Source organism: Dasypus novemcinctus, chromosome 9 (genome assembly GCF_030445035.2).
Source record: "Dasypus novemcinctus isolate mDasNov1 chromosome 9, mDasNov1.1.hap2, whole genome shotgun sequence".
In the NCBI taxonomy this organism is placed as follows: Eukaryota; Metazoa; Chordata; class Mammalia; order Cingulata; family Dasypodidae; genus Dasypus; species Dasypus novemcinctus.
The window spans coordinates 23,007,244-23,023,595 of NC_080681.1; the positions used below are offsets into that span (position 1 = coordinate 23,007,244).

The 16,352-nt window shown below is 39.2% G+C and overlaps 1 protein-coding gene across 2 annotated transcripts in view; it reads left to right on the forward strand.

The window, feature by feature from the left end:
• OLFM3 (olfactomedin 3) overlaps positions 1-16,352 on the forward strand; it is a 237,215-nt gene that overhangs the window by 186,758 nt on the left and 34,105 nt on the right. For both annotated transcript variants that reach the window (XM_004471667.4, XM_023582569.3), the window contains exons 2-3: positions 5,524-5,670; positions 11,970-12,125. In XM_004471667.4, coding sequence (XP_004471724.1) covers positions 5,524-5,670; positions 11,970-12,125 — 303 coding nt within the window. The remainder of the gene's footprint in view (positions 1-5,523; positions 5,671-11,969; positions 12,126-16,352) is intronic.

Sequence of the window (16,352 nt, forward strand, 5' to 3'; positions counted from 1 at the left end):
AAAGTGAAAGAATAAATCTCTTGCAGTTAGTTTGAAATAAAAGGCTACTTTTCAGGATTTGATTTCTAGAACATAGAATGTTCTTTTAAAAGAACTCTTCTTCAAACATTGAGGATATGATGAGGTTAAAGCACAAGAAGCTATTGATAAAAGATTTTCTTTGTATATTGATCTTATTCAATTTTAATCATAAAAATTTCCCTTCCACAAACCTTCTACACTTTCAGTATTCATTCAGGTTCTGTCCCACACTCTACTCTTTCCAATAATCAATCATTTTATCTTAGGACAAAATCATCTTCTGTTTCCTTAACAATAAAAACCCACTCCATATATCCCACATACTAAGTTACCAGGCAAACGTCTTGCAACATATAATTGCCATTAATACTAACCAAGTTTGTTAAAATAATGAACTTTTCTTCACCTTAAATACTTAGTAGCATGTAATACCAGAAACAGTTTTTTTGGAAGCAAGTTGGCAGGGGAGATTGGCTGCCGAATAAGTTTGTTATAAAATTGCCTTTTATTATTATTATTATCAATTCAGTTTTGTTAAATAATGACTTTCTGCAATTAGCCACTTAAATACCTTAAACAATGCTTTGTAAAACTTTTATAATTATTTATACCCTTAATACAAAGTTTACCTTCACAGAACACATTCTCTTACTTAAGGTTACTACAATACCTTCTAAGAACCTGAGCAGAATGCAAACGTATTTTGGCTTTGACACCCTAAGGAGGGAACTTTACTGCATTTATTCTGATTCTGCTTTTCACCTCCTTCACTTCCCCCCCTTCCAGGCAGTCGGGTGCACAACAAACAGGAATGCGGCTTATGAATAGAAGGGTGGACTCACTGGAAAGGGGCAAGCCGCTCCCCCCTTTCCAGCTTTCAGCCAAAATGGGCAGACAGAACCTACTCAAATTTGGCAACTCTCCCAGGGACCCAGCCACCCTGACTGGGACATCCCCAACAAACTTGGGTGCGTGGCGCGGACACAGATGGCCTCCAAGCCGGGGCAAAGGGCCAGACCAGAGACAAGACACCAGAACATGCACAAACATCTAGACTCCTCAGCTTTTGCCACAGAATCATTTCACCCCCTTGCCAATGGCAAGGGAGGGCTCTAGCTCAGCTGTAATTCCACTCTACATAAGGACACAACTCCAACACTAGCCTTGAGCTGACACAGACAGAAGCACAAAGGTCACTAATCTGACTCACAAGTTTATATATTTATTTTCACCACGGCTGCCCCCACAGCCATCACAAACCTCAGAACACTTAACATTTGGTATAAAGCAAATTCATTCACAAATTAGCACCATAACAAAAGATTTCAGCTAGACTTTTCCACTGTTTAAACTTTACACCCAGACCAAGCTCCACCAGAAAAGCTGATCCATTTTCCTGTAACCAAGTTTTGTTTTCCTTAATCTAGACCAATTTCCAGGATATTAGGACTCGAACCTATAAATACCCTTCCTATTAAAATCGAGACTCCACTCCTTTAGTGGATATAAGACCAGTACCAGATTCTAACATGCAGTTAGACAAACCCAAAACACCAGGGCTTTTCCCCGGTTTTCCTCCTTTTTCCAAGCCTAGAGAGAACGGCTTCCCCCCAGCCTTCTGGGGCTACTAGGGTTCTCTCGGGAGGTGATCAGCCTCCCCTTCCTAGCAATTAAAGCTAGGGCCTTCCAGACTCTGCTCACCCGGGGAGTCTTACCTTCTTCCATGTTCGGAGTTCTTTTTCGTTCCCAGAATCTTTCTCTTCAGACCTTCCATTGCCCTCGATTTTTGTCGGGAAGATTCTGGTGGAGCCCACATCTTTTCTGGATTAAATTTAATCCAGGGGCGCCCAGATTTGGGGTTCACCCAAGTCCTCCCGGCTTCCTCGGGGATTTGGAAGGGGCAGCAAAATGCTACCGTCTCTGGCCTTCATTTATTATCCCTTCGTGGTTGCCATTAATGTTGTGGAATTTAAGAGAAGTTCAATTATTTGAGAATAGAGAGGCCAGGACTCAGGAATGATTTTGAGAAGGAAAAATGGTTTATTGACGGCCGGCCGGACTCGGGAGCTTTCTGTTTGAATCCCGAGCCCCGAACAAGATTTTCAAACATCTTTTATACAGAGAGGAAAGGCCAAATGGTCCCTTTGTTTCAGTTCTCAATAGGCTTCAATTAGCATATATCTCTTTCACATCTTAGGTAAGCTTTTAGCAAGGACTCCAGACATTTTAGATAAGCCTTGGTTTTTGCATTTCCCCTAAATACTTAAAGTTTATAGCCCTTGCTTTGTTAAACATTTCCTGGGACTGGAGCCTGCTGGTCCCTAAGAGCAGGACTGCAGCCTCTTACCGTTTCACACCCACAAGTCAAACAACTTAGTTATCTCTGAAGAGACAAAGAGCCTTCCACCCATAGCCCACATCACTACAAGCCCCACTTCCCCCCCCCCCCCCCCCCCCCCCCCCCCGCTTCAGGTATACAACCTCATCCTCTCATCCCCTCTAGTCCCTACTTCAAACTCCTGAACGCCTCCTATTCCTCTCTCAACGCCTCCCACCCCAACCTCACTCGCTCTTGCTGGTTGTGTCTTTCCCCCAGCCTCCCCCTCTATGATCCACTTGCTATCCTTTCACCACTCTTTACTTCCTCCACCGACGATTCCCCCTTTTCCTGCAATTGGAATCAATCTACTCATGTCCCACTCACTTTTACGCACATCTCTTCCAAAGGTTTATGCATTCACCCCCGTTCCTCCCACACTCCTAGCCTTACTGCCTGTACCAACTATACCTCCCCAAACATCTCTGCCAAATACTTAGTTCCCCTAAACACCACCCAATGGCTCTGCTCTTCCACCGGACTTACCCCATGCTTATCTGTTGCCACACTTAACAAGACCAAAGAAACGTGTGTTCTCATCCTCCTCACGCCTCGAGTCATCTATCACACTCCTCTACATTTCTTTGAAGCCTTTGACCACACTCAAGAAGCCATTTACCTCCACAAACGCGAACCTATTACTGCTGTACTCACTGTCACTTCCCTCCTAGCTACAGCTGGAGCTGCCACTGGTGTTGCAGCCCTAGCCACACAAGCCTCCGCCCTCCAAAACCTCAGACAAGCAGTAGACTCTGATATCATCTACCTCCGAGATGCAGTCAAATATCTTAAAGACTCCCTCAATTCCCTTTCAGAAGTTGTCCTGCAAAACCGCCGAGGCCTTGACCTCCTCCTCCTCAAAGAAGGTGGCCTATGTGCAGCTCTGGGAGAAGAATGCTGCGTCTATGCCAACTATACCGGTTTAGTAGACTCCAGCTTAAAAGAACTTGAAAAAGGTCTCAACCAACACCGACTTGAACGAGCCCAAACTGCTGGTTCCTGGGGCTTCCTGCAGCCCCTCCTCCCCTATCTCCTCCCGCTAATAACCCCAGTTCTGCTCATCATCCTAGGTCTCACCGTTGGTCCTTGGGCCATTTGACGAATCATCTGCCTTGCCAAAGATCACGCTGACAGTGTATTTTCCTCGTTTGTTCAAATCCATTACCACCGTCTTGCTACCTCTGATCTCGCTCCTCAATCTCGCCCTTGTCCTCGCCCCCCTTCCCACCGTACTTCCCGCCTGTGAAGCTGCTTGCTGTGAAACTCCCTGACCTTAGCCACTGGCACGGGTTTGTTTCCCTCGGCGTAAAGGGCTTGGGTGCACCCTCCGCCCCCCTTTATTGCTATACGTCTGAGAGTCCTTCGCGGTTAAGCCAGCCACAGCGCTATCCACCCCAAAAAAGCGTGCGCAACATCATGTTAGATATTTCGTCTAGCACCGGCACGCACCGATCCTAAGGGCTATGCATACATTCTGGCCAAATGATATGTCATTTGCCCATCGCCAGTCATTTCTACCCCCTTTTTCTCTCACCCTCCACAGCCCATCCCCCTACTCTCTCACGCCCTTTTTTTTTATAAAACAAAAGGAGCAATTGTTGCTGCCTCCCTTCACCCCTCCTCCTAGCCTTTGTTATCTCCCTTTTCCAGCCTTTGCTATCCTTCACCGTCTACCTCATAGCTGCCTGCACAGCTCCGCCTATCCACTACCGCCCCGTAGTTAATCCGCCCCCATTCCTACCCCTCCCTTGACCCGACCTTATATAATCAAGTGTATTTCCGCAATAAAGTGGACTAGCTCACTCTCACAGGCTGTCTCCGTGGTTTTTACCGCGCGTCCCCCACACCTGGAGAACCTAGGCCTACGCGCTGGCCTAGGGGCTCACCGCCGAGCCGTGGAAGCCTGCCCGGTCCTCGTGGGTTGCTAACTCAAAGTAGCAAGCTCAAAATAGCAAGCCCACAGAAGGGAGCTTCAGGGAGGTGTCCTTCTTCAGCCAAAGAAATCCCCTAAAAGAGACGCCTCTGAGAGTCGAGCTGCCTACACCCCTAACTACTGGAGGAAAGAGCACCTTTCTGGGAGGCACACCACGGCAGCCGCCATATTTACACTTGTTCAATGGAGAGTATATGAGCAAAGTACCGTTCTTCCTGAAAAACTTCTCGATAAAATCACCAAGCGTTGAGTAAATTGAAGGCTGACAAAGGAGGCATTCTAAAGAAGGAAAGACTGGAAATATAAGTAGGGGGGAGGCTACAGTGGAACATGAATGCTACTTCAGGTTCAGGTTCTAAGGAAGTAGCAGAATTGCACAGGGGTAATTTGGGAAGATCAGTTTGGTGGTCCTACAAGCTTATTCAATTTCAATTCTAGCTATTGTAAATTTCCTCCCTTGTCTTATAATAACAATAAGTTTCTTTTTTGTAAAAAACAAAATTTCTCTTGGGGATTCGGCAGCCTTTGCAAAACAGTGCCGATCTAATTATTTTTACCCTGTATCTTCATTTGATATCTTTCCAGCTTTATTAATAATTGGGCCTTCACTATTTGGGAAGCTCCTTAGGACAGGGCTTTGCTTCAGAATATCATGCATGAATAATAATCAGAAAAAATACCACTAATAATTATTTACTGTTGAGAAGCACAAGCTAACAGATCTTGTGTGGAAAGACGGTTCATATGTGATTAAGTGGTTGTCAGATGGTCCTAAAATTGCACTAAAATGACAAAAGATGACAAGAAGCATTAGGAAGTAATGTGAGATCAATAAGCAGCTCATGATATGTACCCTAAAGTAAAAAGGGAAAGGTTTCCTTCTGGGCAGCTGTTCTGACTGCATAACTTATTTCAACTTTTTCTTTTAATTTTACCAAACATTAATTATCAAAAAATGATGCATTGTAACAAACATAACACGCTAATGAAAGATGTTGTTAAGGGGGAAGATGGGGATGAGGTGATGAGGTGAACCGGAATCCCTTATATTTTTGATGTGGTATTTATGTAATTTCAAGCATCTTTGAAAAAAAAATTTTAAAGATGCTTCGCCTAAAATTCCAAAAGCCCCCATTCTCTTTATCCTGTAACGGGGGTCTGTGTTTTGTGTGTTCGCTGTTGGTTTCCTCAGACTCAGATTAGTCCCAAGGAAGGGTGGCAAGTGTACAGCTCCGCTCAGGATCCGGACGGACGATGCATTTGCACCGTGGTTGCTCCAGAGCAAAATCTGTGTTCCCGGGATGCCAAAAGCAGGCAGCTTCGCCAACTCCTGGAAAAGGTAGGTGTCCTTGTGTCCTCTGTCCATATTTTTACTGAAATCTACCACACTTTGAAAAGGAAACATGGGAAAGCTGGTAAACATGAGGAGTCCTCTTATTTTTGTTTCCCTTCTTAAATAAGCTCTTTCATCCTCCTTCAGAGGAATATCGAAAGCTCCCTGCTACGAGGTCCTATTCATCTGACTTTTTACTTTCCCCAACCTTTCCTTCCTAAGTCTTCCTCTCCACCCTATATTTAACTATCCAGCTGGTCTTCCCTCAAGAATAAAACCAGAAATTCAGCCTCAGTCCTTAAGATCATGCTAGGCTCTTTGAGCTCATACTTTTGGATTCCTTTAGCAACTTTGCAAGGAAGTTAAAATAATAGCATGCAATATGCACGCTATCAGGACAGATAATGAATAATTCCACATATTTATTACCGCTCTAACTCATCCCTTTGAACATTAAGCTCTTCAATTTCATTCAATAGCATTCTCTCCATATAATTAACTTAAACCGGATCCATTACAATCAAATGCAGAATGCCCTTGATTTAGTCTCATTTAAAGATAAAAGTCAGCTCATGAAAGGTTATTTATGTTTAGTTTTGGGGGGAGAAGAAACCAATGAATGGTGCTTTCAATTATTTCCATTCAGATTTTCACTGTGCTGGGCTCTGAATATAGTGGGACAGCTGGGGTGGCCAGACTGATGGAAGGATGACAACATGTTTGAATTTTAAATAGCATCGGGGATAAAAAGGTAAATTAGGTAGTATGTATTTTGGGAGGACATTGTACTCAATAATTCATGCTGTGCAATATCATTTCCAGGACCATCCACACAATTAGGGCACTGAAGAGGAACTTTTTATAGGAAATTTAAAAGCCAGGAAAATTAAATCATCATGTTTGTTAATCAGACACTCCTAGTTTATTTAATTTTATGTCTAGCCATTGTAACTTTCTCCCATTGTCTTATAATTAAAAATAAGTTTCCTCTTTGTACATTATTTGTAAGTCCCTTGATGTTCTGAGGTTTTTAAGAGAACTTTTATCATACTTCTGTACGGGCATTAGTCTGTTTTCCTTCCCCTCTCTTAAGAGCTGCCACCACCTATATGCACTCTCTTCTTAAGCCTCCCTCTATGACAAGAGCCCCTCCTTCCAGCTTCCTCAAGACCTGACTCTCAGAAAAGAGCATATTTTAACACATATTAATGACTAATAATGTGCCTTAACTGTTAGAAATTGTGACATATGAATTTTGATTATTCTTGAGTATTTGTTTTACAATCTTGACTTTATTTTTATGAAAAAAAATTCATTTCAAATATATGTGGGTCTTTTTTTGTAAGTAATTTAGTAAAACTATCCTTTGTATTGCATTTTGCCTCAGATTACTGGCTTTCTGCTCCAATTTTTTCTGCTCAGAATTATCTTTTTTCTATGTTAACTATGATGATAAACGTCTTTGTACACAATAAACTTATTTGAATTTCTATTTTTCAGTATTGCAAGCATGTACTCACTCACCCACACACAGATTCAGATGTTTCTTCAAAAATCAATTGAAAAAATTCAAATAAAATATGAATGCCAGGAAGTGGATAGTACCCCTTTCAGGTACAAAGGGCCATGTGTCCCAGAGCTCTGATAAAGAGAAGGCAAATTAAGTACAACCAGGAAATTGGTTGAAAGCAAACCATGGAAATTAACATGACCACCAAATCCAATATGTAATTTATTTGAATATTTAAAATAAATTCTAGAAAATCCTATTTTCAAGAATTCACTAATAAATAAATTAATTAAAAAGGACAAAAAGTAAAATTTATTAACAAAATCAAGATCACCACAAGTTGGATTTACCAAATTTACCATTTGGCAGCGATATTTCAGAAGAATGGTAAATTTTGTACACGATTTTACAGTGGCCTAAAGGAAGGAAGTTACAGTGGCTTACTGCACTGATCCGAAAACAATCATTGATCCAAGGAAACAAGCATTCCTTTTTTTTTTTTTTTTTTTTTTTTTTTTTAATTTTTTTATTTTTTATTGACTTTGTAATAATATTACATTAAAAATATATATGTGAGGTCCCATTCAACCCCACCCCCCCACCCCCCCTCTCCCCCCCCCCAACAACACTCGTTCCCATCATCATGACACATCCATTGGATTTGGTAAGTACATCTTTGGGCACCTCTGCACCTCATATACATTGGTTCACATCATGGCCTATACTCTCCTCTATTCCATCATGTAGGCCCTGTGAGGATTTACAATGTCCGGTGATTACCTCTGAAGCACCATCCAGGGCAGCTCCATGTCCCGAAGACGCCTCCACCTCTCATCTCTTCCTGCCTTTCCCCATACCCTTTGTCCATTATGTCCACTTTTCCCAATCCAATGCCACCTCTTCTATGTGGACACTGGATTGGTTGTGTCCATTGCACCTTTATGTCAAGAGGAGGCTCAGATTCCACCTGGATGCTGGATGCAATCCTCCCATTTTCAGTTGTAATCATTCCTTATTCAAGCTGAGCGAGTCCCTTGCTGACAACTTTATAATTTCACATCTGTTCAAGGTACCACACGGCAAATAGAGGTGTGACCTTTAAACTGCCCATTCAAAGTTAACCAAAGGATTGATTTAATCATATAGTAAGGAATGCTACTAAGCAGGATAATTTTAATAATAATAGCTCTTTTGTAGTATATGTGTATCCTTCCCATTCAATTCTCTGAGCAAAGGTAGTTATCTTTCTGAGTTTACATAAAAGGAAATATGCTTTTAAAATTTAAAAAGTTTCCAAGGTCACTCTGTCAGTAGGTTGTTGAACTGGAAACCCAGATCTGTTTCTTCCAACTCTATTTTTTCAACACCATTCAGAATTACTACGGTGATTTAAGTGATGGGCTGTCACATTTTTTATAGAGTATTTATATCAATGTATATTAGAAAAATACAGGTAGTGTCACGGTATTTTAGGTCTTAGTACAGCAAAACTAGAATTGTTACCTAAACACAAATTCTTGTTTGTTAGCTATGTAGTTTCTCTGTACAGTTGAAGATCCCCTGCACTGTGTAGGCCAGTATTTCCTAAAGTGTGATTTTTGAAATAGAATTCTGTCAGCATCCTCATCAATAAAATAAATTCGGGAAAAAATGTATACAGTACTTCACTCTATGATTTCCATCATACATTGATAGTATTTAGTATCAATACTAAAGGTTCTGAGAAGTACTACAGGAAATAAATCTGTTTATTTTCGTTAAACCCAGTATTATCTAAACATTTTGGACCCTTGAACGTGTATTTTCCAAGTAGCCTCCATACGAATTATGAATTAGTGTAAAAATCCCAAGTTAATTTGAGTTTTATTTCAGAAGGGCCTCAGTCATTTTATTTATACAAAAAAAAAACAAGGTTTAATAAAAAGTTCAAGTAAATTGTCAGTGAATGGATAAAATGAGTTTGCCAAACTATGTAGAGAGGGTCTAAGTACAGGGACACAAATGGAAAGCTGAATTTCAGAACATCGGAGACAAGCAAACTAAAAGAGGAACGACAGCCGAGCCATCCCCTTGTAGGTGCTAGTGTGTACCCAGCCAGTATATCTTCAGTACAGGTGAGGACAAAATTGATGCTCAGTGGATCCTGCCACTAGCGGAAACTAAACCATCCTAGACACAGCCAGCAGGAAAAGCAAAAGATGCCCCAGAGCCAAATCCTTGCCAATTAGACAGCTCTATCTCCAGCCATTACTCCAAATGTAGCCCTTATAATGACCATGATTCTGCAATATAGAAGGTCACAATCAAGTCTCAGCAAATTTCTTTCAGTATGTTTTCCCACAACACAAATAAAATTGAGAATTAACTTGGTAGGATAACTCAGATGCAAAATAAAAGAGAGCTTATTTTAGCTTTATCCAGAATATAGTCTCTTGCCAGTGATTTTCGAATTACATGGACTCTGCCATAGGCACGTGATAATTTCTAGGAGGATGTTGGCCATGCTAGTGATGGTGTCCTCGTAGACGAACGATGTATTCAAATGTGTGGAACTGTCTCTTAACACAAATGGCTTTTCTTTATTCATGCTTAACCATAAATGATGTTTGAAAATTATTTTGAGAGCATTACATTTATCCAAGTTGCAAGTTGCCATGCTTTCAATGTTGTCTAAGTAATTTTACACTGCACTAAAGATTTAAAAAATGGAGCTTTCTGAACATAGGTATAGTTACAAATTAAGAAATACCTGCTAGTCATAAAATGTTATACCTTAAACAGTGTGAGAAGAGGGAAAACTCTTCTTAAGATATGAATATTCTGGTTACCTATTACTACTATTGGAAACATAAGATATTTTTATTCAATAGATATTTATTGAGCTCTTATTTTGTGTCTGGTTCTGTGCAAGGTCTTGGGAAGAAAAGATGAATAAGACACATCCTCTAACCTCACAAAGCTCGTAGTAGAACCCCTTCCCTGCTCCCACTCAATGCACACATGACCCAATTAATTTTTATGTAAGCCAGACTGAATTGTCCAGAAAAAGCAGGAATAATATTGGGCAGGACTATGAATCAAGACAACAGAGGAAAATGAAACAGGAAAATATGACTTTATCTGACAGAAAAAGTGGAGGAATCAACACAGGTCAGGGCAGAAGAATTCACTGCTAGCTGGTGTTTCAGTCTTGAGGATGGAGTCAACCATGGGCTCTTTATAGCTGGCTGGTCCACTAGGCTTTGTGGCTTCACCTGATAACAAAAATTTCCCCTCCTTATTTGTAATTCATAACTTTTTAAATAGCTTTCACTGATTATGTAAACAATACATGTTCGGTTAAAAAGAAATTGAATAATATAAGAACATATAAAGCAAAATAACACTGACTTGAAATCTAGCACGAGTTTTTGGTGACCATTTTCTCATGTTTCTATTTCTGTATACAAATATATAATTCTCTGCAAATGGATTTATATATATTATAATTATCAGGGACCCTTTTCTAAAATATTTATTTTCTTACCTTTCTTCTTTCTCCACCCTCACTTAGAAAACTGGTGATAAACCCCTAATATATGGTGTTCTAATTCTTCCACACTTTTCTCTGTATGTTTCTACTTATTTATCCCATTTTCTGTTACATATGTGTGTGCAAAGATAAAAAATCTGTTCGATTTAGAATAAAATAAAATTGTATAATGTTCTTTATGCTTTGCTTTTCTCACTTAACAATAGATTATAGAAATCCCTCCATGTAAAGCAATGCTTATGCCAAGCAGCACTTCACTGGGCAGGAGTAGGGTTGGGGGTGTGGTGGCTTGTTAAAATGAAGATTCTGATTCAGTAGCTCTAAGGTGGGCCCCAGGATTCTGCATTTCCGACAAGCTCTCAAGTAATGCCAAAACAGTTGCTCTATAGACAGCACTTTGAGTAGCAAGACTGTAAATAATCTAACATATTAGGTTATTAATATCCCATTCCTCAATTCATTCAGTATCTCCCCTACTATTAAAAGCTTTCATGCTGTCCAGGTTTTTGCTGCCACAAAAATTAGAGCAGTCTTTCTTTCCTCTGACTTCTGTAGGCATTATAGGCCACCTATTTCCTGTTTCTATAGCCTGGGGCTCAATGAACCTGAGATGGTATCATCAATATACCATGTATTTACTGCTTATTTACCAAGCATCTGATACAGCTGCCACTTTTGAGGTTCCTTTAATAGTACACTCTTCAGTCTAGAAGGTTTCTTAACACTGCCCCCACTCATGTTGGGGCAGTTCCATCTCAACTTTGGGTGCACTTTCAACATAGCTTGAAAAACAACAACAACAACTGGACTGGGATGAATCCATTCCAGGTCTGTTGGACACTTCACTACCATCTACAGTTGCTAAGCATCCCAAACCTTTAAGAAGTTAGCATATTACTTAAAGAAACAACTTATTTTGACATTTAACAGGTTGGGCATTGCATGTGTACAAAGCCCTGGAATGAAATTTCTATTTTTAACATTTATTTTTCTGATCTGTTAAGTTCATATTTATATTCAGTAATTTCCAGTGTTAGCATGCACTTCTTATCACTTGCCTAGATATAATTTTCTCTTGCTGTATTTTCTGAAGGCTTGTCATAAAAAATTTTCCTTACAAAAATAAAAATGTGTAGTGTAGAAAGGCGATTATGTATTTGGAACTTCTAGTTCCTTATGTTAATGTTGTTTTTGCTACTTCAGTAGTCTTTGCATATACCTGTAAACTAACAATAATGTACAGCCAACATTCTTGTTTAACAGGTTCAGAACATGTCCCAGTCTATTGAAGTTTTAAACTTGAGAACTCAGAGAGATTTCCAATATGTTTTAAAAATGGAAACCCAAATGAAAGGGCTGAAGGCCAAGTTTCGGCAGATTGAAGATGATCGGAAGACACTAATGACCAAGCATTTCCAAGTAGGTTTGACTTTTGCAATCTTGTCAATCCAAATGAGATAATGAATGCAATAGACAGCCAGCATGGCACTCAGCTAGAAATAACTGTCCATTGGCCTGTACATGCAAGGTTAAAGACTCACTGGGGACATCAATCATCTCTCCACTGAAACTGACCATTAGCTGGGAGAAGTGTATGGAAGACTTACTATAAAAAGATCTGCGTCTTGCTAGAGCTAGGTGGAGTTTTTAGATAGATATGCGAGCATTTTTGTGTCTCTTATAAGAGAATAATTAAGTTATTAATGTTTTTCTGATGATTTTATATCCTGCTAATATGAGAAGAAATACAGTGGAGGCAAATTATTTAAAAATGTAATACCATTAATATAAACATATAAAAAGAGGATTGTGTCATAAATTGATGCGAATATAGTCCTTCTCTAAATTTTAAGTAGTTTAGTGGTGATGGTCTAGAAACACTGAAAAAGGGGAAATACTGCCTTTAAGCATACTATGAACTTTTATTAATTATAGAAGACAGTGTTGTGGATTTAAAAAATATTTTTATAAAGTCTTTTGTGCCCCTATTAAAAGGAAAATAGCATGCCTTACAAAGGTATAGTACTTCACAGTTTAAAAAAAGTGTTGTGGTTGCCAACCAGGAAGTGAAACAATTCCCTGCTAATGGCAAGGGAGTGGGCCTGAATTTAAGCACTTCATCAAGGATCAAAGGGTTTTGTGTGTGTAATGAGAAGTGCTCGTCAGGAATAAGCAACAAGGTCTCTCCATAGCACATTTTATTGTGGTAGAAATTTAATGGTTTTGTAATTTTCTCCAGTGGTGCTCAGGAGGTTGAGTAGAGAGGTGTAGAAGACAGATTCTTGCACTGAACCAATTTTGTAAAGTTTTAGCAGATGGGCAAAACAGAAGGAAAGAAGGCAAGGAAGTTGAGAGTATTGGACATGGAGATTAAGGTGAAGACAGAAGTAAGCAAAGCCAGGGATTTAGACGTTAGAACAAATTAGAGATGGACTAAAAGGTATGATAAATTCCAAAGTTAATGTCAGTGAGAGAATGAGTGAACCGGAAGAATAAAGAATTTAAAGGGAGAGTAATAAGTAGAGGAGAATGTAAGACTGGGGAGCAAATGAATCAATTTTAACCAAAGTTGATTGAGCACACATTGTGTGCAAGGCAGTGTTGGACCCTCTGCTGGATATATAATACATAATCTCTCTTCTCTGAAAGACTGATAGCAAACAGGCAAGTGAAATTGATAGTAAACAGAAGCAAATACATCATTTAAGAGCACAAAGGGAAGAATAAATAATTTTGTTTAGAGAAGATCAGTGAAAGTATAACATGATTTGGCAATATTCAAGAAAGCAATTTTAAACTTCTTCCTCCTCCCCCAACAAAAGGAAAGAATTTTAAAAAACGGCTGGAAAGTTCAAGTAAACCAAATGGTTTTCAATGTTAGTTTTCAAAGTTAAGGGTTAGGTATAGACTATAGAGGGATAAGGTAAGTGATGCTGAGGCAATCAACAAAGTAGGGAATGGGTAAACTGGTACTGAAGGCATGTGGGGAGCATGCAGAAAGGATGAGGCACAGAAGGAGAGGAAATGAGACGCTCAGGGTGTCTGGTGCAAATCATACAAGCTCAGAGGGATAATGGAATGAGAACTCTGCAAAGCCAAGGCTCAGCTTGAGGATGCCAGCACTGGCAGTGCTGGGAACACAAGAGGCAGCATGTGCATCTATGAAAAACCTTAGGAAAAAACAGGAAACAAGGAAACAGAAAAGATACAAGGTGAGAGAAAGGAAATAATTTGCCTATCACATAAATTTGCTTGGCAGCAGCCAGGCTACCAATGAAAAAAACTTAATTTTCAGATAACACCTTGTGACATAATCATTTGGATTCTCCTAGTTCATGTGAGCCAAGTACACTCTGAAATTATATTTTGAAATCCAAATAATAACAATAATATTTTTTCTGAACAGTTAACACATATTCGAGGCACAGTTCTGACCTCTTGAAATATATTAACTAATTTAATGCTCACAACAATTCTCTAATGTAGGCATTATTTTTATCCCCATCTTGCAGGTAAAGAAACCGATACCCAAAGAGAATGAGTAATTTGCCTAGGGTTATATAACTAATATGTGTTAGTAGCAAGAACCAAATTCAAAAAGTCCAACTCCAGAATTAGCACTCCTAATCCCAAAAGCTACATCTAAGTAGATATTAACTCTCCGAATTAAAAATAATAATGACAATGATTAGATGCTCAATTAAGTGTTTGCTAAATTTATTTATTCATTGAGTCCCACCATGCATTAGATTTTGCTCGAGGTACCACATTTAAGAAGAAATGGAACATTCCAAAAATAAGTTTAATATTAAAGAATTCTATCAAATCAAAAGTATTTCTCCTCTGCTACTCAATTTTCATTTTATCAAAACCCTTAAATGGGGAAACGGCTGTGGCTCAATCAGTTGGGCTCTTGTCTACCACATAGAAGGCCCTGGGTTCGCGTCTTGGGGCTTCCTTGTGAAGGCAGGCTCACCCGCACACTGCAGAGAGCCACAGGCTCGCAAGTGCCACGGACAGAAAGATGATGCAACAAAAAGGGAGACAAGAAAAAACCCAGAAGAACACACAGCGAATGGACACAGAGAGCAGACAGCAAGCAAAAAAAGCCACAAGAGCGGGGGGGCATAAAAAATAAATAAATAAAAAACTTAAGTGGGGTGGGTGGATGTGGCTTAAGCAGTTGAGTGCCTGCTACTCTATTTAAAACTTTTTAAGAATCTGATATATGTACTGGATGGGTTTTCCACTGCTCTCTCATTTTCCTAAGCTTCAAAATTTACTGACTTCATAAAACCTAATCCTCATTTTAGTCTGAAGCAGAGTATACATCACCATTCCAAAATCCTCAAGATTGAGGAATGCACAAACATAAGGGGGGAATGCAACTATGGACTAAAGTAGGCTTATTATTATTCTAGTAATGGAAGAGCTTGTAACATTGATATAAAGACAGGGGTCGCCTAACGTTCTGAGGGGAAGGACAGGGAAGAATGGGTGGAGCATAGGACATTTTTAGGGCATTGGAATTGTTCTTCATGATATTGCAATGACAGATACAGGTCATTATACATTTTGACAAAACCTATAAAATTATACAGTGCCAAGTATAAGCCATAATATAAACTATAGATCATTGTTAGTGGCAATGCTTCAATATTTGTTCATCAATTTTAACAAATGTACCACACTTATATATAATGTTATTAATAGCAGAAATTGTGAGAGGGCTAGGGGTTGGGGTATATGGGAATCCCTTATTTTTTTGATGTAACATTTCTGTAATCTAAAACTTCTTTGAAAACAAAGTTAAAAAAAGAATATACTGACAGTGATCAAATTATGAATTTTTCAAAGATCAAAAAATAAATACCCACTTTTCTTCAAGAAACAAAAGCCACCAAATTTTTGACATTCAACTGACCTATTTTTTTATATGCCCCTAATAGAAAGTAAGACCTTTCATTGTGACAGTTGTTATAATATGCAGCAAATGGTGCCAATAGAACTGTTCTCATTAAAAATTCTAATGAAGCAATTGTGACTTCCTTTAGGGATGTCACAAGATGCTCAAACTAATAAATTTAACTCAAAATGAGCCACCAAAGTCAGCAGAGCTCTGTAATTCTGCCTTTTGGTTGTGACATTTACTATCATTTTCATTATTAAGACTCTCTTTACCCTCCCACTCTTCACTCACATATAGATAAATTCAAGGAATTCCAAGCTTACAGAGCAAGTGGAAATTTCCCCACAAGAAGCATAAGCACATAAATCAGGACAACAATGGGAGCTCCTGCTATTTTAATGCATTTATAGTAATAACCTCTAAATGTAATTTAAAAATCCAATTTCTAGCTCTTTAAATTAGTTAGTGTACAGCATGGTTTCTGACAGCACCCATGAATTATTCTCAAGTGATCATGGTAGTGATAGCTCTTTCCACAAATGATATCGTCTGCAGTAAATAAATTTGCAATTGAATAAAATTCATTAAATATTTTCTCTGATCCCACTACCTCTTGCAAGTTAAAGGGAAAAAAGAAAAGGTGACACCTCTAGAAATTGCTGGTGAAGCTGCAGGTGTGGCTCAGTCCTGTGATGGCTAGGAATGAGGGATACCAGGTCAGCGGCATCAATTTATTG